The 26,544-nt window shown below is 44.4% G+C and overlaps 1 protein-coding gene across 3 annotated transcripts in view; it reads right to left on the reverse strand.

The window, feature by feature from the left end:
- TBX5 (T-box transcription factor 5) overlaps positions 1-26,544 on the reverse strand; it is a 474,913-nt gene that overhangs the window by 25,088 nt on the left and 423,281 nt on the right. For all 3 annotated transcript variants that reach the window (XM_086944743.1, XM_086944741.1, XM_086944742.1), the window contains exon 8: positions 14,060-14,286. In XM_086944743.1, coding sequence (XP_086800869.1) covers positions 14,060-14,286 — 227 coding nt within the window. The remainder of the gene's footprint in view (positions 1-14,059; positions 14,287-26,544) is intronic.

The following is a 26,544-nucleotide window of genomic DNA, read 5'->3' on the forward strand; positions in this document are numbered from 1 at the left end:
CGCGTTTCAATGTTTATATAAGTTGGAACGGATGGCCAAAGTGCTGGGAATCTCCTTGGTGTCATATGCAGATTGCACCCAATTGGTGATCACCCTGTCCAATAATCCTAGCCAAGATAGAGCAAAATTCAAAGAAGACATATCGGCCATTGCAGAGTGGATGACAGCCAACTTTATGCAGGTGAACTCAGCTAAATCGCAGTCTCTCCTGCCACTAAATCTGTGGTGAAGAGTCTGGGAAATATGCTCGATAAAGATCTTAACTTTGAGACGCCTGCCAAATCAGTGGCCGGGAAATGCTTCGGGCTACTTCGTGGCCTTAAGCCGATACTTGGTCTATTCGACGGCCAAACGTGGCAGTTGATCATTCAAGCATCCATACTGGCCAATGTGCTTATTCTGGGCTCCAATAAGTCTGTGATGAACCGATTGCAGCATGTCCGAATGCTGCAGCCAGTGCCATCTTTGCCCTCCCCAGATACTGCCATGTCTCCAACCTCCTCCACCCCTGCACTGGCTGCCCCGTGAACAACGAGTTCATTCAAGGCTCTCCGTATCACTCACAAGATTCTCACTGGCATTGACCCAGAAATACTGAGGGATCTGTGCGCCCACTATTCACCCTCATGAGCGCTACGCTCGGCGAAACTGCTTCTTGCAAGAATTCCACGTATACATAGGGCCAGATCTGGCGGTCGCTCCTTCAGGCGATTAGCCCCCACCTTATGGAATTCCCTTCCTCTACACATCCATAGCAATTCTGATCACCAGGCCTTCAGAAGGTTAGTAAAGACCTGGCTCTTCTCTCAATGCTAACCCCTCGCCTGCGCCTCACTTCGTCTTGCTTCAGGGCTGGAACGCCTCATTGCTGGGAAAGCCATGCGCTTTAAAAGTATTCTAATCTACTCTAATGGTAGACCTCACCCAGCCCTACTACTCCCTGCTGATTCTCCTGTAAGAACTTGAAGTGTTTGGCAGGTGCTTTAAAAATAACATTCAGAATTGTCACACCCTTAATTTCATTATCCCAAAGAACGATAGGTTCCAGCTGAAGCTCCTTTTTCTTTTTCCATGGGTGAGCCACTAGGGGCCGTAACTGCGGCTAAAGATGTGCCCTTCCCCTTAGATAAAGGTGGAATGCAACTCCTCCTACCTAACTGTCACAGCTTGCTCAGACATACAGATCTAGAAAGGCGAAGGCCGCTCAGTGGTAGACAGAATAGCTGCAGCAAAGGTGACCCTCCCTCCCAAGATACTGTACATCAAGCAGTCTCTCCCACTGAAACCACTTTCCCTTCCTACTAAGCTATATTTGATAGAGACTATCATTTAAGGTGGCAAGACGCTACAAATGGCTAGGAAGAGTGCTTACCTATCTGTAGCAGCTGAGGCCTGGTCATCCCCCACCTAACCTGCTACTGTCTTGCAGCCCAGTTTTGCTATATGATGGAATGGAATAGGCTGCTCATGGAAAAACACTTGTATTTTATCCACCAATCTAGAGCTGAGATGCACAACTGGAATATTCCCTGACTCCCAAAAAACACCGACCGCCAGGGACTTATATCTATTAAATTACTTGAGCGACGGTGGATAGGGTCATGACATTTAGGGGTTTGTTCACACACATCTCCCCTCTGACAACCATTGGAAATCCCGCTTTCCCACGCACTATGGCAGGCAATGCATTAAACTTCGGACAAGAGGTCCAGTGCAAAAGGACCGGTGACCTCCTTTACCACACTTGCCTTCTCACAAAGTCAATCTAGCTATGGAATCCCAGCTGGTGAACACTGGCGCTACACAGCCATAAAGCACTGGTTTACACACACACGCATGCACACACACACACACATGCATGCACAAACACACACACACACACGCACATATATATATATATATATCATATATATATATTGCTGAATTAACTTGCTGTCATATAGCATATCCCCAGCTCAAAGGAGATGGGAATCTGAGCAAGATGGATCCTTTACCCCTAAGGAATTGATCGACATACTCCATATGACATGCACCACCTCCTTAAAGTGCTGTAGTGTAGGGACAGAAACTATGCTTAAAATAACACACTATTGGTACTACACCCAACAGCAAGGATGGATGCTGGAGGAACTAGGCCCACGCAGGCACAATGACCCAACTCCTCTGATGATGTCCCAAACTTAAAGAATACAGGGAGGAAACTCTAAAAGATGTCAACAAGATCTTGTCTATGGTTATCCCCATCTTCCCAGCTATATACTACCAGCCATATGCTATTGGGGTTCCTGAAAAGCGTTGACCTATCTGCTGCACTCTAACAAAGGAAAGGCAATCACAAAGGCGCTCTGTGAGGTCATCACATCTAAATGGGACACTGATGCAGCACCAGACCATGCTGACCGACCATATTCACTGTGGGAATAACAAACAGCCTCAATAGATAACAAACTACCAGAATTTGAAAAAATGTGGGGTCCATACATTTGATTCTTATCACTTCTGTAATCTCACTAGTCTGAATTATGTTCAAGTACTCTGATTACAAGGGATTAGAGCATGATGGAATCGACATCTTAAACGATCTGACCTTATGTCTTTGAGCACTCTATGATGGAGTCAGCGACTTGGTGAGGACCACATCTCCTTTTTGAATTATATCCCTGATATCCCATGTTCCCCCAGCTATTTTATCCCCTCTGCTCCATTCCCACCCTTGCTCCCTCTGTCTTACCCTCTTTGTTTCCTCCAATTGGTGTGACTCACTGGCCACTGGTTGTAGGTGAGTGTGCATTTTTGAATAAACTGAATAAAAACATTTTAACCATAAAGAGTAGCTGTAAAGACATGGAATTGAAGGTGATTTGCATGGTGTTGAAGGCAGTCCTGCCCACCATTAAAGGAAGTCAGGTACAAGTGCTTAGTAACTACACCACTGTCCAGTGGTTTCGCAGCTAGCTGGGCGGGTGGGGTCCTCAACCCTGTGCCAGGAGTTATTGCTCCTCGCGAAGTTGCTGGACCACAAAGTGGTGAGCAACTTAGCAGGATCTTTAAATGCCAGGGTGAGGCTGGACCACAAAGTGAATTTTCTGGTGACGAGCGACCTGGCAGGAACTTTAAATACAGGGCAGACAAACTCAACCATATGTCTAGCGGATAATTAATGGCAGTTGCCACCAGAAGTGTGGCACTGGGGAGAAGTCTGGCTCAATCTTTTTGCCACCACAAAGAACACGCAATGAGAGTTTTCTCATCACCATAACATCAGCTAGACATGTGAGTGAACTTCAGGCTCTCTGTGTTAATCTATCTTAAACCACCTCTTCATTAATAAGTTGGTTTTGAGGACCCGAACATCCTTTCTACTCAAAGTGATTATTCTTTTTCATATCGGTTAGACTTTCACGGTTGTGGCATTCTTGTCTCCACATCAATCCATTAAGGAGGAAAAGAGTCTCCATCGGATGGACACTAAAAGAATGTTGGGTTCCTATATCTATCCTACCAAGGATCATTGAGTGACCGGTCAGCTGTAGGGATTCCTGGGGCAAAAGAGGGTAAAGCAGTGCAAAATAGTCCTTTTCAAATGGGTTTTTCTCTGCATAAAGATCTGGTACAAGCAGGTGAAAAAGCAGCCTGAGAAGGCTTGTAGTCTCATTACACCAGAGTCAAAGATTCTACCACTGGGTTAGCATGTGGACAGCCTGTCCTGGACAACTGTTAGGCAGCCATGTGAGCTTTGGTACAAAAGTACATAAAGCTCAACTGCCTCGAAAGTCAGGTCTGTTGAGGGTGGCATTTTGTCCTCTTGGTCCTATAGGACTTTTTTGGCCTGAGTCAGTACACAAACCCACCAGCTTGGGAGGTACTGCTCTGGTAAATATTCACAAGGCGAGGAATCTGGGGTTAGGAGTATTCATCAGAACAAGTTACTTGAGTTTGGTAATGATTTTTCTGGTGGATACTCTATCTGACTGCAGAGTCCTCACCGGCCTTCCCACCTCCCTGTTCTCTGAAGTGGACTTTTTTCATCTAAAAAAAGTCACAATTTGGAGATCTGCACACTGTCCACGCCAATTTTTCTATGGACTCTGCATCTGAGGGACAGCCAAGAAAGCAACTTACACCAGAGGGCATGAGTGGCATCTACATGCAGTGCACAGGAGAACTAATCTGAAAGTTTCTGGATCCAGTCTCATGTCTGTGAATTATTCACAAGGTGCGGAATCTGCAGTTAGAGTACACATCAGAAAAATTGTAACTGAAAGTAACTTGTGTTGTATTCCTTTAAGGTTAAGGTTCATGCTTGGCAGAATGTGGACGCTGAATTGAGTCCCAAGGATGTTGACCCAGAAGGATATTGTGGCAAGAAACGTCCGGTTTTGTGCTATTTTGAAGCTAGCTTAGAATCCAGGGCAGACATGCAAAGGGAAAGGTTTATGTTGTGGAGAAAGGGACGTCATTATTAGGTTAGAGAGAACAACATGCCTTATGTATGGTTCTGAATCCAAACCATCCGCAGCAGGATCTGTTAACCCAGAGTGAAAGCGAGTGGGTCGATCAATTTTCCAAACTATTTGTTAGTGGCTTAGGCTGCTTGAAAAAAATTGGAACACAGAATTGTTCTAATAAAAAATCTTGTGCATAAGGTGCACAACATGTGAAATGTTCCATTGGCGTTGAGGGGTGCCCTGAAGGCGGAATTACGAAGACTGTACCGCATTGGGGTCATTGAACTCATAGATGCTTCAGAGCGGTTAAGTCCCATTGTTCTCACCAAGAAACCCAAAGGCAGTATCCGCATGTGGGTGGACTTGAGAGACTTGAATGAGTGCATATGGGTAGGCTTTTATCCACTAGCCAACATTAATAAAATGCTGGTGGGTGTGTCTGGTGGTAGGTACTTTACTACTTTGGATTTGTCAAGTGCCCCCCATCATGTGTGTTTGCATGCAGAATACAAGCACTTGAACTCCTTTGTTACGCCTGAGGGTGCTTTTCAGTTAATTCGCATACCCTTTGGTTTGGCATCTGTGTCCGCAGAATTACAGAGGGACATGCAGGGCATTTTGGGAGACATGGCGAACGTGTTGGTTTTTCAAGATGATGTGTTGGTATGGGGAAATAATAGAACTCAACATGATCAACATGATGAAGTTCTTGAGGAAGTGTTGAGTAGATTGGAGAAAGCAGGGGACACCATTAGCTTGCAGAAATGCACATTTCGTAAATCTGAAGTAGAGTATCTGGATCATACTTTTACATATGTGGGGATGAAAAAAAAATAAAAATAAAAATAAAGACCTACTTGCCTTCAGAAAATGCCTCAAAGACCTGGCTTTTCGAGCAGTAACCGTAAGACCCCCCCCCCCCCCCCCCCCGGGCACGCTATACAAGTCCTCTGATTGATTGATTGATTGATTGATTGATTGATTGATTGATTGATGAAGCACAAACGCAATTTGGTGGAAGCTGTGAAGGTGAAAATAGCTAAATCAGTGACGCTTAAACCATTTGACCCTGCGAAAAGGATTATAGTGGTCATGGATGCTAGTGGATATGGACTTGGAACTGTTTTGATGCAGGAGCATGAAGGGAAAGAAAGAGTTGTGGTGTTCTCATTGCGGACTTTAAAGGGGGCAGAAAACACATACTCTGCTGTGGAGAAGGAAGCACTGGTTTTCTGGTGGGGGGATGCAACATTTTCGCATTTTTGTGTGGGATGTGCATGATGAGCTCCGGTCTGATCATAAACCTTTGTTGATGTGGAAGGGCTACCCACTCATTGCAAAGTGCTTGCACTGCTTCCAAGAATATGTTTTCTTTGTGAGATATGTGCTGGTAGTTTGGAACATAAATGCAAATTGTCTGTCTAGATTGCCCTTGGATGATATGGACCATGTGGATGTTGGAGAAGTAGAGGAATGGGCAGTGGCTGAAATATCTGATGTATCCATGTGTCCATTGGGGAGACTGAATGGAAGGAAGCCCCTTTGGCTGATTCTAAGTTGGTGAGGGTGAAGAACACATTACCCAAAGCCTTTGGATGGAGGTTGGATGAGAAGTTGTTGACCTATAAGGAATGTGTGGAAAGAATTGTCTGTAGTGGATGGAATTGTGAGAAGAGGCAATAAGTTGGTTGTGTCAGACGGTTTACAGGGCACATTGTTGAGTTTGATGCTTAAGGGACATGGAGTAATGTCAATGATGAAGAGGAATGTTAGGATGTATTTCTGATAAACTGGCATGGACAAGCAGAATTAAAAGTTTGTTGGTAATTTTCCCCTTTGTATGTATAATGATAAATCACACATGATGCAAGAACTGCCATTACTCCTGTGGAATTACCCAGTTGGGCGTGGAGAAAAGTAGCCAAGGACATTTGTGGTCCATTTGACAGTTTAGGTATTAATGAGAGATTTGCCATAGTACTCAAAGATTACTACTTCAAGTGGCAAGAAATGGCGTTTGTGCATGAAGTGAAATCTGTGAACATAATTGCTTTTTGTGAAGACATTTTTCACAGAGAAGGATGCCTTGTTGACGGAAAGGCTGACTGACAATTGTCCACAATTTGTGTCAGAAGAGTTTGGTAGTTTTCTCAAGAAATGGGGCATCAGGCATGGTAGGACACCTGTATATCACCCACGGGGGTAATGGTCTCATAGAGTGCTTCAACCATATACTGGGAGAGAGTGTGCAATTTGCTTTGTCAAGCAACACTTGTTGGAGAAAACAGGTTATGGAAATGTTATGGAATTCCAGAACTACTACTCGTTCTGTGACTGGGGAGACACACTTCTGCTTGCTGAAGTGTCAGGGGCATTGTACTGTGGCTTTCCCTGCGTGGATGGCAAGGTGTGGTCAGAGGGAGATCACGAGTGAGAAATGGCGTGCTAAGGTGGGACAATATCAGTCACACTTTGAACAGAGACACAATGAGAATGTGATCCGATCAGACAGGAAGCTTTTGGAAGGTATGTTGGTGAGGGTGTGTACAGGAAATGTGTTTAAGAAAGGATGTTCCATGTTATCTGAACCCAAGAAGATGGTGGGAGTGCGTGAAAATTTGTTATTTTCTGATGAAAAATAGTGGAATGCTAGGAGAGTGTCCCGATACTCTGAAGTGGAGGACCATGTTAAGATGAAAACAGCCAGTCCTAATAAGAGCGAAGTTAGAGATAAAGGTTTGTGCAAAAGAGAACCTAGCATGAGGATCAGAAAGAAACCTTTTGTGGCATAAAGATTATAACCGTGCTTCTAAATATATATATTTTAATAGATTTTCTTATATTAAGTGGTATTTGTTAAAGACGGGGGATAAATTGCATTTTTTTTAAGATTAATGTGGATCTGCATGTGTCATGGGAACAGTGGTACTGTTCCAATGCAGCTTGTGTGCTTTCACTTCTTGAATCCGTGCGGTGCATTCTGAGAAGCTGAAGAAGTCAGTAGCTGAGGATCAGGAGATCTGACCGAGGCCGTTTCTCTGAGCTTAATAAAGAAGTTGCACAACTCGCCCCTGTGTCCTGTCTTTGCAAAATTTTGTTCTTTGCTGACATGATGAAATTTTAATTGTTGATATTTTCCTGTTTTGTTTAGGAATGACCTGTTGTCTGGCTGCCTTAGAACGTAATAAATTCATAGTGCTATTTATTAAGCACCCTTGCGTGTTCAGCGATTTGTCTTTGCAATCAGGATAACATGTTGTTGGATTTAAAACTTTTTTTTGATCGTGAAGTGAAGATATGCACACAGACATTCTGAATGAAAAAAACACCCTTTGTAAAAAAAAAAATATATATATATATTCACTTAAAAAAACCAAAGGTTTCAGGCCTTATATAGTTAGGAATTAGCATTTAAAAAACCATTGAAATTGCTCCTATATAGTTCGTTGTACCAACTATATTTCGCGCACCCGCAATCCACTGCTGATGATGTCACATATTACATCATTCATGACATGGTCAGTGACATCACTGATGGCATCTCAAATGACATCACTGATGACATCACTGATGACATCTCATTTGAGATCACTGATGACATCATCCAGTGACTGTGTGTTTCTGTAAAGTTTAAATATGTTTTACATATTGAAGAATGAGTGGATGTATAAGTGTCTGGATGAAGGATTTAGTAGGTGCGTGACTGACTGTATGAGTGAGTGATTAAATGTGTCTTACTAAATGCATGGGTTAGTGACTAAACTGTCTGAATGTGTGCATCAGTATGTCTGTTGTTGTGTAAGCTGCTGCATGTGTTGATCAGTAGCTATATGAGTGGCTATATGGGTTATTGATTGGTTGCCCAAGTATTTGAATGGGAGACTGAGTGTGTGTGTGGGTGGCTGGGAGGTGTGTGAAACCTATGGTTTTTTAAGTGAATTTGCAAGGTTTTTAAATGCTAATTCCTAACTATGTCAGGCGTGAAACCTATATTTTTTTTCAATAAATTTCAAAGGTTTTGTAAATGCTAATTCTATTAGCGGATAGCGTTTATATATGTTATTATCCTTCTGGGACCACCTGAGCAGCCATCTTGTTTCTCAGGAGTAGTGAGGCCCAAGAGAGCACAAAACAAGAGTGGAAAACGCAAAAAGGGGGCAGGGTTGAGACCCCCTGACCTCCTAGCCCTTTTTTTTTTTAAATCGCGGGGTAAGCGCACAGTACTCGTACCCTACGCGTACGGTGCGCGTACCACACCATTTTTTTTCCCCTAGGGGGGTCCTTTTGGGACCCCCTGAGAAGGGCTAGAGGGTTGCGGGGTCTCTACTCTGCCCCCTTTTCGTGTTTTCCACTCTTGTTTTGGGCTCTCTTGTGCCTCAGTTCTCCTGAAAAACAAGATGGTGGCCAACACTTCCTTGTTTGGACAGTTTGGAATGTTGACAGTTGACTGCCAGCCAATCAGAACCTCGCTCGCGCACGTAAGGGTACACGCACGTACGCGTACGATACGCGTACCGTACGCGTACTGTGTGCGTACGGTGAGCGCATATAGATATGTAATTTGATCAAATTCAATTTTCTCAACAACTACTCGAGGGATTTTCACCAAATATAGAAAAGGCACTACTGCATACCTGTCCCTACCATTTTGCCAAGTTTGGTGTAATTCCGTTCAGCCATTCGGGCTGTAGCCGTGTCTAAAGGTCCCAAAGAAAATGCCATTTGAAAAATTTCAAATTCAATGTTCTCAATATCTACTGGAGGGATTTACACCAAACATACAAAAGGCACTGCTGCATACCAGTCCCTACCATTTTGCCAAATCTGGTATAATTCCGTTCAGCCGTTCGAGCTGTAGCCTTGTCAGAATTTCCCTCTGGCCCCCGCTTGACGAATCCCCCCAAAACTTTCAGGTAGTTTTGGTGGCTTAGACTAGTTCACTAGTAATTATAATGGTTGGGCCGTGACAGCGTGTGCAGCTTAGTAGTGCACAGAATTCTTACAGTTTTTTACCATTTATAGATTGATGCGACAATCGACAAGAGATGAGTTTCAATCTTTGAAACAGGCTTGTATTGAGAGCCACTTCTTCCCTCACCAGCTGGTATGTGATGACGTGGCTGGCTGAGGGTGATCTATCCCCTGTTTTAAGTATTTTCTTTTGATGCATATTATGCACATATATTGAGAAAGCCAGGAGTGGAGTCCTTAGGTGTTTTAAAACCCAAGTTGTGTTTTCAACTCGACAGTTCCCAGAGTTACGATGTCCAACATTGGTGCAGTGACCGAGTGGTGAGCCCTGACGAATCTGCCATAAGGTATAAAAGGCAGTGAAACATGTCGGCTGCAGGTATTGGTATGCGAAACTAAGCTACCAGCCTTTTTAGTTCGCCAGTAGACACCAGATTTAGGAATAAAGTTGTGCCATTGGTGTGCCTGTTGATTTTAATCACTTATTGTGTCACAATCAGGGAGCGATTGTTTGAGCTCCAAATTTGCACCTGTCTCACTTTTAACACGTATGGTTTGTTTTGGACACTCTACCTTTTCTTTCTTTGTCTGAAAAGGAATGACAACCAATGATGAGAAAGGGGCTATAAATCGGTAACATCTGCCAATTGCCCGAGGGTTGTTCGCCCGTGAGGTGTCATCCTTTTTCGCCACACAATTCTTGTATTCTTTCACTTATATATCAATTGTGAGTGGATGTACTGTTTCAGTGGAGCAGACATCAGTTTATTCGTAATGGATTTGTCGAGTTGAATTCCGTCCGGAATCTCCCCTTTTACATGCAAACAATGGTTTGATTTGGACGGTATAGACATAGATATAGCATACCCGGCTATATATTGAGGGGATGTAAAACTGGATTCAGATATTGTACTGTTCCAGGCTAAAGAAGTTTTACATTTATTAGAGGAGTGCTAGCCAACGTCCAGGGTACAGGGGTTTCTTGATATTGATGTTTGTTGAGTGGAGGGCCACCCTGCTGTTACCCGTAATTCCCTCTTGGCTCCTTTGTGAATTAGACTGATAAAAGAAAGACCAGCGTCCACAAGGATATCTTCTAACTGAGGGACCTGCAGCAAGTGGATGGAGGAGGATCATAGTGACATTCCTGGAATGTATGGCTAGCTGGCGATCTCAACAGTTTTTTAAGACATGACCTATGCATAATGCAGAGGGCCTTAAATTCAACATGTTGCTCACTTGAAGCCAGTGGAGATCATTCAATGCCTTCTTGACAGACTGGAGTCTGGGAAGATTCATAAGAAGTCAAGCTGCAGCATTTCGAATTGTCTGAAGTCTATTCATCCCATAGTAAGAGGTACCAAGATAGAGAGCTTTACCCTAGTCCAGGCAAGAGATGACAAGAGCCTGGACAATGAGTCTTCTGACTATGAAAGGTAACAGATTAAGGATTTCTCTTAGAATTCTAAGAACACCAAAACAGCTTACTGCAAATTTGTTTGATTGGTGCTCCGTAGTAAGACTGGAGTCTAGCCACACACCCAGGCTCTTTATCACCTCTTTGGGACTAGAAAGATTTTCCAAGAAGTCAGGCAGGGGAGTTGGGACATTTCTGCTGAAAATATTGCCCAAGACCATGACTTTGGTCTTATCCTCATTGACCTTCAGTTTGCAATTGCCAATTTATCTGGTCACTTCCTAAAGACAAGGGACCAGACTGCGGTGGTTAGAGCTGGAATCAGTGGAGATGGAAATCACCAGCTGGGTGTCATCTGCATAAGAAACCAGAGACAACCCAAAAGAATAGACAATTTCAGCCAAGGAGAACACATAAAAGTTGAAAATAGTTGGGCTCAAAGAAGAGCCACGTGGCACCCCACAGCTCAATGAGAGGCTCTCAGAATACCAGGAATGGTAAAACACTTGGAAAGCTCTATTCTTCAGGAAGGAGAGGAGCCATTTCAAGACTTAACCTTCAATGCCGACTTTGGAAATACAATGGATGAGTGTGTGGTGGTCTACCAGGTCGAAGGCCGCACTCAAGTCTAGTAGAATGATAGCTGCCGAACCTCCTTCGTCCAGGAGAGATTTGAGATCCTCAACCACAATCAACATGGCTGTCTCTGCGCTATGCCGTTGCCTAAACGACATTTGAGTGGGGTGGAGGATTTCATTAGACTAAAGGAAGGCAGAAAGATGTTTATTGACATGCTTTCCAAGAGGTTTGTCGGAGTTGGTAGAAGAGAGATCTGCCTGTAATTACTGAAGCAGACAGGATCAAGTTCTGGTTTTTTTACAAGCGGTTTCACTATCGCAGGTTTCCATTGTGAGAGAACTTCACCAAAAAAAAAGGGGGAGATTCAACAAGTCAACCAAGTTGGGGGCTATGCTATCAAACCCATGGTGGAAGATGTGAATGGGGGCAGGACCTAGGGGGGAGCCGGATTTTACCATTGCTAAAAGATCAGAGAGTGAGCTTACCATAGGTGCAGGAAAAGCAGTAAGTACCCCTTTGAATTGAACAGTAGAAGGCTCCCTATCTAAATGCTGCTCACTGATGGGGACTGCAGGGATAGAAGAGTAGATGTCTAATATCTTTCCCTGGAAAAATAACGCCAAATTATTGCTGTACTTAGCTGAATCTTCTAGGGCAGAACCTGCAGAATTTGGCTACATGATATCCTTCAAGATCCAAAAGATCTCTGTAGGAGAATGAGCAGAATGCTCAATTTTTCATAGAGAAGTACGCAGATTGGGCAGGTTTTATTTCAGCGTGGTAATGCCTACGCCTAATAGTGTTCCTGTACTTCAATTTACATGCCTCATCATAGAACTTTCTTTAACATCTTCTAGTACTTTGCATTCCTTTTTTCAGAGCAAAAGGGTTCTGTTTAAACCAAGGGGATATTTGTTTCCCGTTGGGGGGTCTTAAACTTCTTAGCAGGAAAGACCTTGTTTAAAGAAGTAGTGGTCCATTTATTGAAACAATGAGTGGATGAAGTGACTGTACCGGTGAGGTCAGGTTTGAGGTTGGTAAGACTTCTGACCAGTCCTCAACATTTAACTTAGACAACAATGTTCCCAATGCGTGCTCAAAGGCTTAACTGAGGGAGATAAGGAAACTGTTAGTATGTGTGGGAGGAGAAATTGGTCTGATCAGGTTAAGGGAATAGGAGTCTACACCTGGAGGAGGTCAGTGTTACCAAACACTAAGTCTAGGGTATGGCCTTTTTCATGTGTAGGCCCTTTTACTAGTTGCTTTCATTGCACGGACGCTAAGTCAAATAACTTCTTAGACGCCACATCATTAGACACTTCAGTATATAAATTAAAATCCCCATGTATGACAAAATTTGCTCTATTTATAGCTAAATCAAGAAACATATCAGGAAGAGCCTGCAAAAATTGTGTGTATGGGTCTGGTGGCATATACACTAGGATGTCAGAAAAGGTCAAGTTGGAGTAGGGATCAATGTGAAAAGAAGACTTTTGCAATTTGCAGCCTTAAGGGGAGAGAATTTGGCCTTTAAGGTGTTTCTATATATGATGGCTATTCCACCCCCTCCTTCGCCTTGCCTGTCTAACCTGGTAATGCAATAACTAGGAAGAAGAGCTTCAACCATATCAGGAGCGGAGCTATCATGTAGCCATGTCTCAGTAAGAAAAAGACATCTGATAGAACCAGTTATGAAGAATTTAGAAATATGTATATGAGCGGAAAAATATATATTTCACCAAGGCATGCAACCCCCTGCACTTTCAAATACACTGGAAAACGCAAAAAACTGTTTCAAGGAGGGGAAGAAAAAGTTTTCATCAAATGAACAAGAGAACACAATCCAGTTCTCCAAAGAAGGGTCTTTCCACCAAACTTGGTAAAAGAAATGCTATGAAATGGCTTTTGAGTACCACACTGTCCCAGCCTAGAAAGAAGTCTAAATAGGGAGGCTACTTTGATTTGTAGATGTTGCAGCATAAACTATTATTTATCTGTGTTCCAATTTTTAAAAATACATTTTAAAAGGAAGAGAAAATTGAAAAACATAACTTATATTAAACTGGAATTTCATATTTGAACAAAAGGCCTCCCAGAATTCTGTGATCCAGGCTACGGAAACAACTTCCAGCAACATATATACAATTTGAGAGAACTTAACACATCTCTAGTTTGTAAACCCTAAACCTTATCTATGTGACTTGACAAGATGACCAAGTGAATACAGTTCATTTGTTCTTTTTATGAAATTTAAAATTATATTTGTGTGTGGAATGTTTTTGTAAAACCTTAATTTGAAGAGGTATTCAATATCACTGTAGGCAGGGACAATCTAGAAAATGTAATTGTTCTTAGTTACCCACTCAAAATATTAATAAAGTCAAGAAATTTCACTGGATATTGTTAAAAATACTTCGAGTAAAAAGACACTTGAAACTAAATGTAGCAGGAATGCCATTCAAATGACATTCTAAATAGAGTCAATAATCATAAAATAATGTAACAGCAAATAGTATAGAAATTAGGAAAGCAGTATTTTTTTAGTGTACATGAAATTGAAAATGCCAGTAGGTGCATCAGACAACTAGAGAATTGTCGAGCTAATTGGAATCAGTTTGCCTTTTTCTATAGAATAATGGCTGACCTTTCCTTTTTGTGCAATGGTATATCTGGCCATGTTCCTGGGCGAGAGGTTGATATGGGTTTGCCGTGGGCAGGATATCCTGTGAAGTGCTCGACACACCATTTTCACACTGATATTGTGAGCTCAGGTTCGATGAGGAGCTCCGTGTGGCTTCTGCACTGAAGGGGCTGTGAGTAGAAACTACTTTCTGTCTGACTGTGCTCCTCGGTACCACCGGGTACTCCTTGCTGAAAGAAATATGCAAACAAATTAATGTCATATATTTGTACACATCAACATAGCAGAAACATTCCTGGTTCCTGCAGACCTCCCCCACGACAGTCACGAAGCATGACCAACCTCCTTGCTTTCAGGAAGACACTAAAAACTTGGCTTTTCACAAATTGATCTAAACCGATGCGCATGTCTCTCTGTCTGGCTTGATTCCTCTTCAGGCCTTCTCCTAGCGCCAGGACACCTTTTTTGTAACAGTTGCGCTTTACAAATAGCAATAACATAACAGTTCCACCACAATATCTACAGATAATAAAGTACACATTCTAAAAAACACTAGGCTTACTTATATCCAATTTAACTTTGGTGTACCAAAGAACAGTTCCACCATTTAATCGCTGAAAGAGCCTAGGTAATCACAAGTCACAAGAGAATATTGCTCCAAAAGAAAGTCATTTTTAATCATTCTCAAATAAATGTATCAACAATACATTACAGAGAAGGAGCAATACGTGCAGCATAAGGGTTCATTAAATGTTAAATAAATATATATGTATTAAATAATGTTATAGATCTATTTTTACTTCCTTTTCAAGACAGTGAGGAAAAGGCCACAATCTAAATAGTATGAATGGCAATACACAAATTTTCATTCCACATTGGACATCAGATACACAAAGAAATTAGACACTAGTTTAAATACAAGAGATTCCTAAGAAAATCGATTTTTCTGTCCACTTCTGATTTCAATGTGGGACTCACATCAGGGCAGCAAGTGGTCTCCTAATGATTTGTATTCCTTATAGCAAACGAGAGAAACAACTAATGGTTATGAAGCAATCTTTTGTTGGTGTCTATTTAGATGCACCAATTTATTAATGGAGAAGTGTGGCTCAAGGGTTAGAGGCGGCAGACCCGGAAGCTGAGATCGGTCCTGGACCAGGGTTCAATTCCCCGCCTCGGCGGGTCTTGGGCTAAAAATTCCACGGACTCGATAATTCTCGATCCGGTGCCTCCTCGACTCACGGGTTCACCCTCTGCGACTCTGGGCAATAGCTTGCTTAATCTCCACAACGGCCCCTCAAGGCGGGATGCCTGACTTTCACCTTGTGGATACCCTGCTGGGGCTATCACACAGGGGAATATCAGGACGGGTTCCCTAAGCAAGCGCCGGGACACCCACTGCGGGTAGCTGTGCGCTATATAAGCTCAACTACATTTACATTTACATTAATGCTTAGAGCAAATTTCAAGTGAACATCTTTTCAATTACAAGCATAATCATTTCTTCATATTGAGGGGTTAATCCAAATCTTACGGTCTGATCATCAAAAGCAATACATGCTCATTTGACAATACTGCATGTGTGCAGAGGGGGTTGTCCAAAAGTGGTTGGTTGCCCGCAGGTCAATCACATTGAGGTTTGAGTTTGACCACCTGTGATGTAAAGGTATATACAAAAATGCGATGGATGAATGCTTGAAATAATCTCAGCCGCTGGTAATTACTTGGGGCTGCATCCAAGTCCATCGCTATTTTGCACAACATTCCACCTTAATTTGGACACAAACATATGCAAATCAGTGCTTACTGTGCTCCATTAAAGACAGTTCAGCCAGAAACTGACAAGCTACGTCCTCTCTGAACCGGAACACAGTAAACCCAAAACCAGTAGTTTGTGCTGGACTGTTCCCATTGGAGACGAGACAAAACTGATTAGGATATGGCTGGCTCAAAACTGAGGTGGCATGGTGCTCAAAATAACAGTGAATGGTCATGTGGCACTGAGTAATTATCAGTGGCTGAGATTAATTCAAGCTTTCCATACATCACTTTTCTGTATACTTCAGTGTGATGCCCTAAATTGAACCGGTATGTCCCTATATGGGTCCTGCGCACACTTTGCCAGTGGAACCAAGCTATACCCGACTGGCAAGCCCTAATAAGGGTGAAGCCTGACTTAGGTTGCTTGTAGTATGGTTCAGAGTGGTCCTGGTCTGGCATTCAGGCTGGACTGTTCCTATTAGAGTACGGTCAATACGGATTTGCATATGACTGGGTCTGGGGGGGGAGGGATCGAAAGACAAGGAAGTGTGAGTTCTGCACCCCAACATACTGAAGGATTCATTGACCCAGAGAGGAAATGGTTTTACAGAAATAACGGATTCATATCCCAAACGGCGAACGTGGGTTTTGACGAGACAGGTCTATCGTCCAGATTAAACAATCTCATAGCCTGATGGATTCTTCTTCCTGCCCAGGTGACGTTCTCCACAAACACACAGTATAATGTGAGACACTATATCTAAATTAACGGCTCTATCTTGCATTACCGTAAACTTGCTTCTGAAAGGGGTAATAGCATTACAATACACTTCCTCCAGAATGGAGTAAGACCTCTGACCTCCTCTCCCCCACAGCTCCGTTCCTAAGTGCCATTCTCAGGGCACCGGGATCTACTCGCTCAGGTAGGTGTCGAGACCCTCCTCCACCGCAGGCTCCTGCCTACGCCTCATCCCTGGTGGTCCAGTGGGAGAGCCTTGCTCTTCTGCTGGCCGCTGTTGTTTGTGACTGTCCTTGTGCCATTTTTCTGTCTTCTGTCTCTGTGCTTGTGTCTGTCTTTGAGCCATTTTTCTGTCTTTCTCCTTGTGCCCGTGTCTGTCTTGAGCCATTTTTCAGTTTTTTTGCTGTTCTCCATTTTCTGCCTTTTCTGTGCCAATAATTGTACCTGTGTCCTCTGTGCCGTTCTGCTCCCGTGTCCCTAGCCTTCCATGCCCTTCCCAATGCTGCTGCCATTGCTGCCCCTCCCCCGCCGGTTCCTGCCTGCTTCCCGCCTCCCAGCTGCGCTTCCCTCTCCCCTCCCCTACTTAATGGCGGCTGATGCACGGCTGCGCAGCAGACGCGCTGAAGACGCGCCAAAGGCAAGCCAGTCTGCACCTTCCGCGATCCATCCGCTGGCAGCGCCAGGAACCCTGGATCTATGACCTTCAACTGCAACAACTCAGCTGCCCTCCTCGCACTCAACCCCGGAAGAAACAACAATTTCCAGAGATCAACGCCGAACACCACCCATGGTCAGTTCTCCTGCTGACACTGCCGAAAATCCTTTACCATCAACAGCCCCCCCATTACTTCTGAACCCACACTGGACGCCCGCACCACTGAAGCCCTGACATGCATCCTCCTCAATGTGCGCTCCCTACACAGACACATAAAGGGGTAAAGCTAATGGGTCTTCGGCCTGGAACAACCACATTGAGTGCCCTGGCGACCTGTCCCTCAAATACAGCTGCGCAGCAAGTAGTGCCAGTTGCACCATTTATCCGTGGGGACAGTTCTGACTGAGTTAGGAGTGAGATGCACTCCTTCACGCCATTCCCTCACAGCTGCCTAGCACTTAGTGCCAGCTGCAATGCTTAGGTTGGCGCAAGTGTGCCTCCTTTGACCTTCACTGCATTGGCAGCAGCCCTGACCTTCTGAATACAGGACATTTGAGCCCCCCTCTGACACGGCCAGTTGGCCAGGGAGACTGGGAGGTGTGTTGGACACTAGGCCCTATTACGATTGTGTGTTGCTAGGAAATGGTTTGCATGTATTATGATTTATGCACCCTGTTCTGAGTACCTCTAAAGGTGGTCTTATGAGGATGAGGTTGTCTTGCATGTTTTGGTTATGCTAGTGAGATTTTGTTCCACCCTGTGCCTTATGCCCGTAATATTAGTGATTCTCAGGACGTTTGGGTCCAATATTAGTCTGTTGAGATTATGGGTATTCAATGCCGTTGGTACCGAATGTGGTTTTTGTTATAGGCTGATGCTAAGTACAGTGATCACAAGTGGTTATTGGGTGCTCGTTTATGATCTATTTTACTTTTACTAAATTTGCTATGTGATGGTACTGACAGTGGTCCAGTTGGCCCTGTCATATGTAAATTTTTCCCTTGCAAACATTATCCAGTGCCAGGTGGAATCATGTTTACCTAGATGAAGGGCCCAACAAATACCAGCGGAATCTTTGAGACTCCCAAGCCCCCCATCTTCTTCTGCTCTGAAGTAACAACCTGTTCCTAATCACCTCACTTCCCGGACAGCACATTATTTCAGATATCTTCACCCGACGTCTGGAATATGTGCCCCCTTTATGTCCTTATACTTCTCCTCACCACCGCTTTCCTAGATTCTCCCAACATGGACACCTCTCGAGTTAAGGCTGGAATTAATTGCTACAAAATCATTTATCCTCCCAACCAGAATAAAGCTTCAATCAAACGACTGAAGCATAACAACATTGAATGTTTCCTTGATTCCCTTTTTGTTGATCAATTTTACAATGGTTGTTTTGGGAGACTCAAAAACGATTTTGTCTTCTTCACTCATGACACCCCCTCTTGGTCCACCAGTTTATATAATTCACTTAATGTCACCTCCTCCTCCTCTATCCCTCATGGGAAAGAACTAAAAATGTCCCCCTCTGTGTGTTTCAATGGCTCCCTCACTATCTCACTCTATAACCATGGTACTGTCATGATCCAAGGCATGACACCTGTCTCTCTCTCTTTGACCACCTTTTCCCCTCTCTACGCCCCTCCTCTGCGGCCGGGTTATCCCCTGATTCTTCATCAAGCTCCACCCTTTGCTCCCTTTCTCCTCCCCTGACCCCCCCTACACTCAAATAGGCTGTATCCTCGAGAAGTACAGGCCTGCCCTCTTCCCTCCCCCCTGCCCTCCTCCCCCATTCCTCCCTCCTCATAGCAGGCCCCCCCTTCATCACTTCAGCCTTACCTCTAGCTAATACGCTCCTCATCCAATCTGCACCATCCCGGCACTCCAATCTCATCTCCTCCCTCCTATTCCTACCTACAACCCCCCTTTTTAGTCCACCTCTCCTCCAACCTTCTCCCCCAGTTATCTTTCCTTACGCTCCCCTTATTCCTCCCTCTCCCCCTCTTCTCTACCCCCTCCTCCTCTATTTACCCCGATTTCTCCACAAACCCATTGCATCTCTCTCCTTCCCCCCACTCCGCCAGCAATGCTGTGCTACCCCTTTTCCCCCTTTGATAACCCTGTCCATTTCTCTCCCTCGGGCCCAGCAGAGCCATTTCCTTTCTTCAACTTCCCTATCTCCCTACCCCCTCACGCTGCCGGATGCCCATTCCCTCACAGCCACCTCTCCTAGCTGTCAGGACCTCTCCAACCACCTCCCCTCTTTTCCTTCTAAACCTCCTACATACAGTCCTCCCCTCTTCTTCTACCCCACCACCTTGATCCGCACCCATCTCACCCTAAATCTGTCCTTAATTCCGTTCCTTCTTGCAACGCCAACAAAGACTACTCTCACTTCACCTGATACACCAACCCCCGCTCTCAACCTCCACCTTTCCCCACCTATGAACCCTATACCTCAACTGTCCTCCTGTCCCCCCACCGCTCCCTCCCTTCCACCACCAATTTCACCCCCTCCTGTTTCCATCAAGCCACCCAACCATCCGTGCTCTGCCTTAATCTCTCTGGAAAATAAGCTAGGCTCACTTATCACCTCCATCTCCAAGCTTGTAGCTTCCATTTCACTTTTAAGCTCCAGAATTTCCACTTTTCGATACACCTCAACTCCTTTGGAAAACTCCATTATAGCCAAGCATAACCTGTCATCTGCAAACATCGTCAACTCACACAAGCCCTTAAACGCCACACTTCTTCAACTTGCATCTCCTAGTAACCCTACTATCTACACTATTCCAACCATCTCCTCTGTCAGAACCAAGCATCCACCCAAACCCTCCCGAGCACCCCCGTATAAGAACTAAGGGCCAGATGTAGGTAAATGGCATTTACCGATTCGTAAATACCGATTCGGTATTTACAAATCGGTAAATGCTATGTAGGAATTTTTACCGAATAATTTAACGAATCGGTAATATTCGGTATTTACCGATTCGGTAATTGCCATTGATTCCTATGGGCCTTGAGGCCCATAGGAACCAACGGCAATTACCGAATCGGTAAATACCGATTCAGTAAAATTACCGAATTGACAAGGAGGACAGGGTGTCACTTTGACACCCTGTTGCCCCTGATTCAGGCTTGTGTGGCATGTGACACACATACATGCCCTTAGGGCATGTATGTGTGCCTCATGGCACAGGTGTACATGCACAGATGTGCATGTACACAGGAATTCGTTATTTACCATCAAATAGTATTTGATGGTAAATAACGAATTCTAAAGGGCCTGTGGCACTGTTTTCAGTGCCACCTACATCCAGATTTACCGATTCGGTAAATTTATCGATTCAGTATTTTACCGAATCGGTAAATTTACCGAATCGGTAAATTTACCGAATCGTTAAAACATAGGGCCCCCTACATCTCAAGAACCAAATACCGGTCGGTAACGGCCGAAATCGGCCGTTACCGACCGGTATTTGGCCACCTACATCTGGCCCAATATCCCTATCACCCTTCATAGCCCAAGTGCCATGTCACCAAAACAGTCTTGACAGGGCTGCCCTGTCTGCTCCACAACTGCAGATCTGCAATAAAACACAAACTTGAAATCTACGATATCATCACTCTTCACAATATTGACATGCTTTTCTCACAGAGACCTGGTTCAACGATACCTCTCACTCTATGTTTGATCTCCTATTACCCACAGGCTATTCTATATTTAGGAATCACAGAATTGACAAAGTTGGGGGAGGTGTTGCAGTCATCTTTAGAAACTCCCTTCAACTTAAGTCTTTTCCTATCAGCTCCTTCCGCACTTTTGAATGCCTATCTCTTGAGCTTCAATTACACCACCGCTCACCCCTCAGATTCCGTACCATTTACCGCCTGCCTTGCAGCGGCCCTTCGTTTCTAGAGGAACTCACTGACTTCATCAGCGACCAATACTCGCAAAGTGACAATTAGACCTTCATGGGTGACTTCAATCTCCACTTGGGCTTACTGCAAGACGCTTCTGCGAATTCGCTGGCCACCTTCCTCTCTGCAAACGATCTTATCCAACACTGCACAGAATCAACACACTCCAAGGGCTCAATCCTGGACCTTGTTATCTCTAAAGCAGGCATGCTTTCTATCGTTACCCCTATTTATGTAGACTGGCCTGACCACCTCCTCATCCCTTTCGCTCTTCACCTATCACACTCTATAACTCTTGGCCAACCTAAGAGGGCTACCTCCTGGTTCCGTGACACTAAAAATATTGACGTTGGTTCCCTCTGTGAATCAGCTTTGCTATCACTTCCAAGGCTAGACCCAAACCTAGATGTTGACGAGCTCACCTCCCAATGCCTCACAGTCCTTGCAGTCGAAATCAATAATGTTGCTCCTCTCCAAAGCAAAAAGAAAATGCCCACTGCCTCAGCACCTTGGTTTAACAAATCCCTCTATGAAGAAAGGAAGCACCTAAGATGCCTGGAGAAACAATGGAGGCAAGCACCCTCCTACGATAATTTGGCCACGCTTCGTTCAGCAAGATCCAAGTACCACAAGCACATCTTCCTTGGGATAGCGTCGCACCTCAGAACCCTCCTTGACTCACCCAAAAATAGATCTAAAAAACTATTCAATCTCATCAAGAATCCCAACTGCTCTCCCCAACGTCCAAGTTGGAGGATTCTACAAAGAAAGCAGCGTATTTCGCTATATTCTTTGACGAAAAAGGGAAATCACTTGTGGATCAGGTCATTCATCCTACCCCTCCAGAGGAGCACAAATCCTTAGCCATTTGGCAGAACTTTGACCCCATCTCAGAAGATGCCCTCCTCAATTGCATCCTCGAAACAAAGCCCTCCAACTATTCTCTTGACCCCATCCCTAGTGCCATTGACTTCTATACCCATTCTCTTTCCTATTGGACCACTCTGGTCAACCTCTCCCTCTGTCAAGGCTCCCTTCCTGTCTCCTTCAAAACTGGGCAGGTCACCCCTCTGCTTAAAAAACCCACTACTGATGCGAATGACCTCAACAATTTCCGCCCCATCACTAACCTACCCTTTCTTGAGAAGATCACAGAAAGATGTGTAGTGAAACTACTCTCTCGTCATATCAAGGACAATGATCTTCTTGACAATTTTTAGTCCTGCTTCATCCAAAACTGCAACACTGAAACAGCCTTGCTGCCAGTGATTGATGACGTGCAGCAGATACTTGACCTTTCTGCAGCCTTTGACACTGTCAATCACAACACTCTCCTCAACAATCAACAGAGAATGGGCATGGAGGGCACTGTGCTTAAATGGTTTTCTTCCTTCCTCTCTGATGGATCCCAAATGATCAAAATAGCAAACAGACTTTCATGCCCTTTGACAGTAGGTCAAGGTGTTCATTAAGGCTCCATACTTGCACCCTCATTGTTCAATCTCTACTTAGAACCACTGGAATATCTCCTAAGTAAATCCGGTATCCACTATCATCTCTATGCAGACAACACTCAAATCTACCTCAAGGTTGCCTCCACTCACGATCACTCCATCCTAAGCTCTACTCTCGACACCATTCAATACTGGATGTCAGCTCGTAACACACTTCTACATTATACGAGTTACCATCCGAAGACACAAAAATCTAGCATCCCTTTTGGCCAGTTCTTACGAGTTCGAAGGAACTGCTCCACGGTAGCAGACTTCGACAAAAGAGCAGAAGATATGAAAACTAAATTCATAACCTGGGGCTATCCAAAACGTCTGGTTCGTGACTCTTATAAAAGAGCCAGATTCTTAGACAGACAACATTTGCTCACACCCCAAGTAAAAGAGTCAAATTCCAAAATGGTATTCATAACAAGACACTCCACCATGAATGCCAAACTACAACAAATAGTCAATGCCAATTAGCATATTTTAAATGCCACAAGACCTAAAGAACAACATCTACCCACAACTGTCTTTGCCTACAGGAAGAATAAAATTCTCAAAGACCTAATAGTGCGGTCAAGAATGCAAACTAAAAGTACTGAGCCAATACAAACATCTTTAACTGGAAACACACCTGTTACAGGCAATTACAAATGTCTTTCCTGTGCTGCATGTGAATTTGCCATTGAGACAAAAAATTGGTCCTACAACAATGTACCCATACAACCGAAAACCCTGACGAATTGCAAAACCACCAATGTGGTATACCTACTACTATGCTCATGCAATCTTGGTTATGTAGGCGAAACCGCAAGGATGATGTCCACACGACTCTCCTAACCTAAGTCCGCTATTCGAACGGGCAAAACCCAAGCACCATTAGTCAGACACTATCTGGAAGCAAAGCATAATGCCAATGAGATTCGCTGGCTCATCCTTGAGAAAATCCGGAAATCATCAGGCACACTAAGCACCCAAATACGTAAATGCAGGGAGGTCTAGTGGATTTTCACTCTCAACACCTATGCCACAGGAATGAACAATGAATTACCTTGAGAGCAGGTCCTAAAATACAACTATGGTTGATCAATAGCATGTTACCATTAACTCATCAATCTATCTTCACACCTAGATTCCATGCTGAAAATTGAGATACTCTACTATCCCGCCCATAGTTCTGACATCTACATCACCTACCCTCCTTACAGACACACCATCGCATTTCCACTATGACCACCACAAATGGGTACCTGTCTTACCCGTGCACCAGGATAAGGTTAGATCCCCACATGTTCTTTCATAACTTTAAGACACATATATAACTTCAGGCAGGACCCTCTAAACACGTAACTGGTAACTCCCACACACAGAATAGCTATACACCCTCGAAATCCTGTATTCATCAGTCATTCAAATATGGCTGCCATACAAGCCTGCATTACCCGGTAAGCCTTTGCAGACACAAAGAACTTCTGCGTCCGGCGCATCCACATACGGTTCATCAATAAGGAAAAACGCGCGCAAGTCCGTTTTATAAATAAGATCCCCCCACCGGTGCCTCCAGCTTCCGACTGCAGTCGAGACGCCAGAGAGCCAGACCACACACTTGGAGTATGGTATTAACTTCACCTGAAGGTAAAAGACCTACCCTCGCTAGATTATACCGACTGTACTTAATATCACAATAAATATTTTCCTGAATCGCTCTATTAAAACATTTCGTATTTTCGATTATTTCCTGCAGCAACGTTTTGTTTTCCTTTTTCACCTGGAGCGAGGAACCATAAAATCGTGAACCACACAAAACAAGGTAATCTTACTCGGTCAGGGCTCTGCAGGGACATCTGGTCTCTGCTAATCTCAAGGGTGCACCGAACTAAACCCCGTCTCTCTCTCCCCTCTCCCCCCCTCCCTTTTTTTCCCCCGCCCCCTCGTAGTTTGAACCAAGATGTCCCGCTCCCGGTGATATTTCCCGGATCTCCTCATGTCACGCCATGTCGCTACTTTACTAAGGTAATTTAGATTATTTTCATCAGTCCCACCCAATTTTACTGTCTATGCCAAAATCATTAGCTTTGCCTAACCTTTGCATTATCATCTACCCCTCATTGTAGTACCCCCATCACCTAGAAAAGCACCACCCCTTCCAGCCATCAGTCAATCTTTAAATACTTATCTGTTTCCTTGCGTCCCCTCCACAGATTCTTGAACATACAAGACTAGAGGATAGCAATGAATAGACATATCCCACATACTCTACCAGCAGGTAACCAACTCCTGGTGTGATGGCTTCAATTGCCCTAATTTACCACCTTTGCCACCTGACATGTATGAATGTTCTGTTTTTTCCGCAGTGAAGAGTTTACCTCTGCACTCCAAACTGTGTCATACCTTGGCCTTAGTGTGACTCTATAAGTGCATCTAGAGTCCACCACCGTATATTGCGGCTGCAATATTATATTGGTAAGGCATCATCTAAGTATGCTAGTAGTATTTACTACTTACGCCAGTATTGGAACTTTCATAGATTCCCATGCTTTGTATCATTTCCCGTCGTCGGAATGGGAGTCTCGGTAACAACAATACCATAGCTGAGGGTACAAAAGACAAAGGAAAAAGGCCTAGGCCTCATTCCCTTTTGTAGCATATCACCCTCTTTGTGTAAAAGAGACCAAACTTTGGCATCAGCCAATCAGAAGTGCCTCACCCCTTAGAACCTTCCCGAAGGAACCTCAGAGCCTTAGATTTTCTACCGCACGTTGTGCTTAGGGAGTCTCCTGTGAGCTCTGCTCAACTTCTACTTTTCTAAGGAATTACTTTGGATATTTTCTTCAGAATCTTTTAGATTCTCTTCAGGATTACTGACTACCTTCCAGGATGAGTGAAATGGAGAAGAAAAAAGCCCTTTTCAAGCCTTGTTCCGCCTGTGGCAAGAAAAGGTTTTTTGTGGAGGATAGGCCCAAAGACTGCATCTATTGCCTCTATCCTGACCACCAGGCTGCTGACTGCAAGATCTGTCGCACCTTCTCAACCAAGACCCTCTGGGACCGTGAGGGTAGACTCTTGACATGGCTACAGAAGCTGAAGTCCAGGAAGGATACTGTCTCTAGTGACAGTGAGGATGCAGTGTCGATGTCTTCATCAAGAAGGTCAGTGAAGAGGGGTAGGGATTCTCCTTCCCCTTCTGTGGAAAGACCTTCTAAGGCCTCTAAAAAGACCCCCAGTGAGTCTGAGAGCCAGGGTCCCAGCAAATCTCCTCACAGAAGTGAAAAGGAGAAAGTGGGACCTGTTACGCCTTCAAAAGGTGAGAAGACTGCCTCAGCCTTCAAAAAACCTTCTTCTCAATCTTCTGAGAGGAGCTCTAAGTCCTCGACGACAAAGACGTCGAAGGCGGAGGTTCCATCGACGAAAAAACCGGATTCGAAGTTGATATCGTCGACTGTGGCGTCGAAAGGAGTTTCGTCGACGAAGGTACCGTCGACGGCAGGTATGTCAGCGTCGACGGAGAAGGCGCCGACGACGAAGATGACGTTGACGATGAAGATTTCGCTGATGGCGAAGGCTTTGCCGACGAAGGCGTCGACGAGGAAGGTTACAGTGTCACCGACGGCGATGATGACGACGTCGACAGTGGTGTCGACGATGACTTCGATGACAGTCTCGTCGTCGACGACGACTCTGACGATGATGATGGCTGGTGTGCCCACAGTTTCCTCGTCGACGACTTCGACAACCCCGATCTCGTCTACGCATGTACAGCCGTCGACGACGGAACCGTCAACGATATTATCCTCTGAGAAAAGGATTACCATTTCTGTGACGAGAATCACGCCGGAGATGACTTCTCCGAGGGGTGTATCCCCCCTTCCACCAACTATGCTTTTTCAAGAAGGGGAGTCAGAGGATGAGGACC

The sequence above is a fragment of the Lissotriton vulgaris genome, chromosome 11 (genome assembly GCF_964263255.1).
Source record: "Lissotriton vulgaris chromosome 11, aLisVul1.2, whole genome shotgun sequence".
Lineage (NCBI taxonomy): Eukaryota > Metazoa > Chordata > Amphibia > Caudata > Salamandridae > Lissotriton > Lissotriton vulgaris.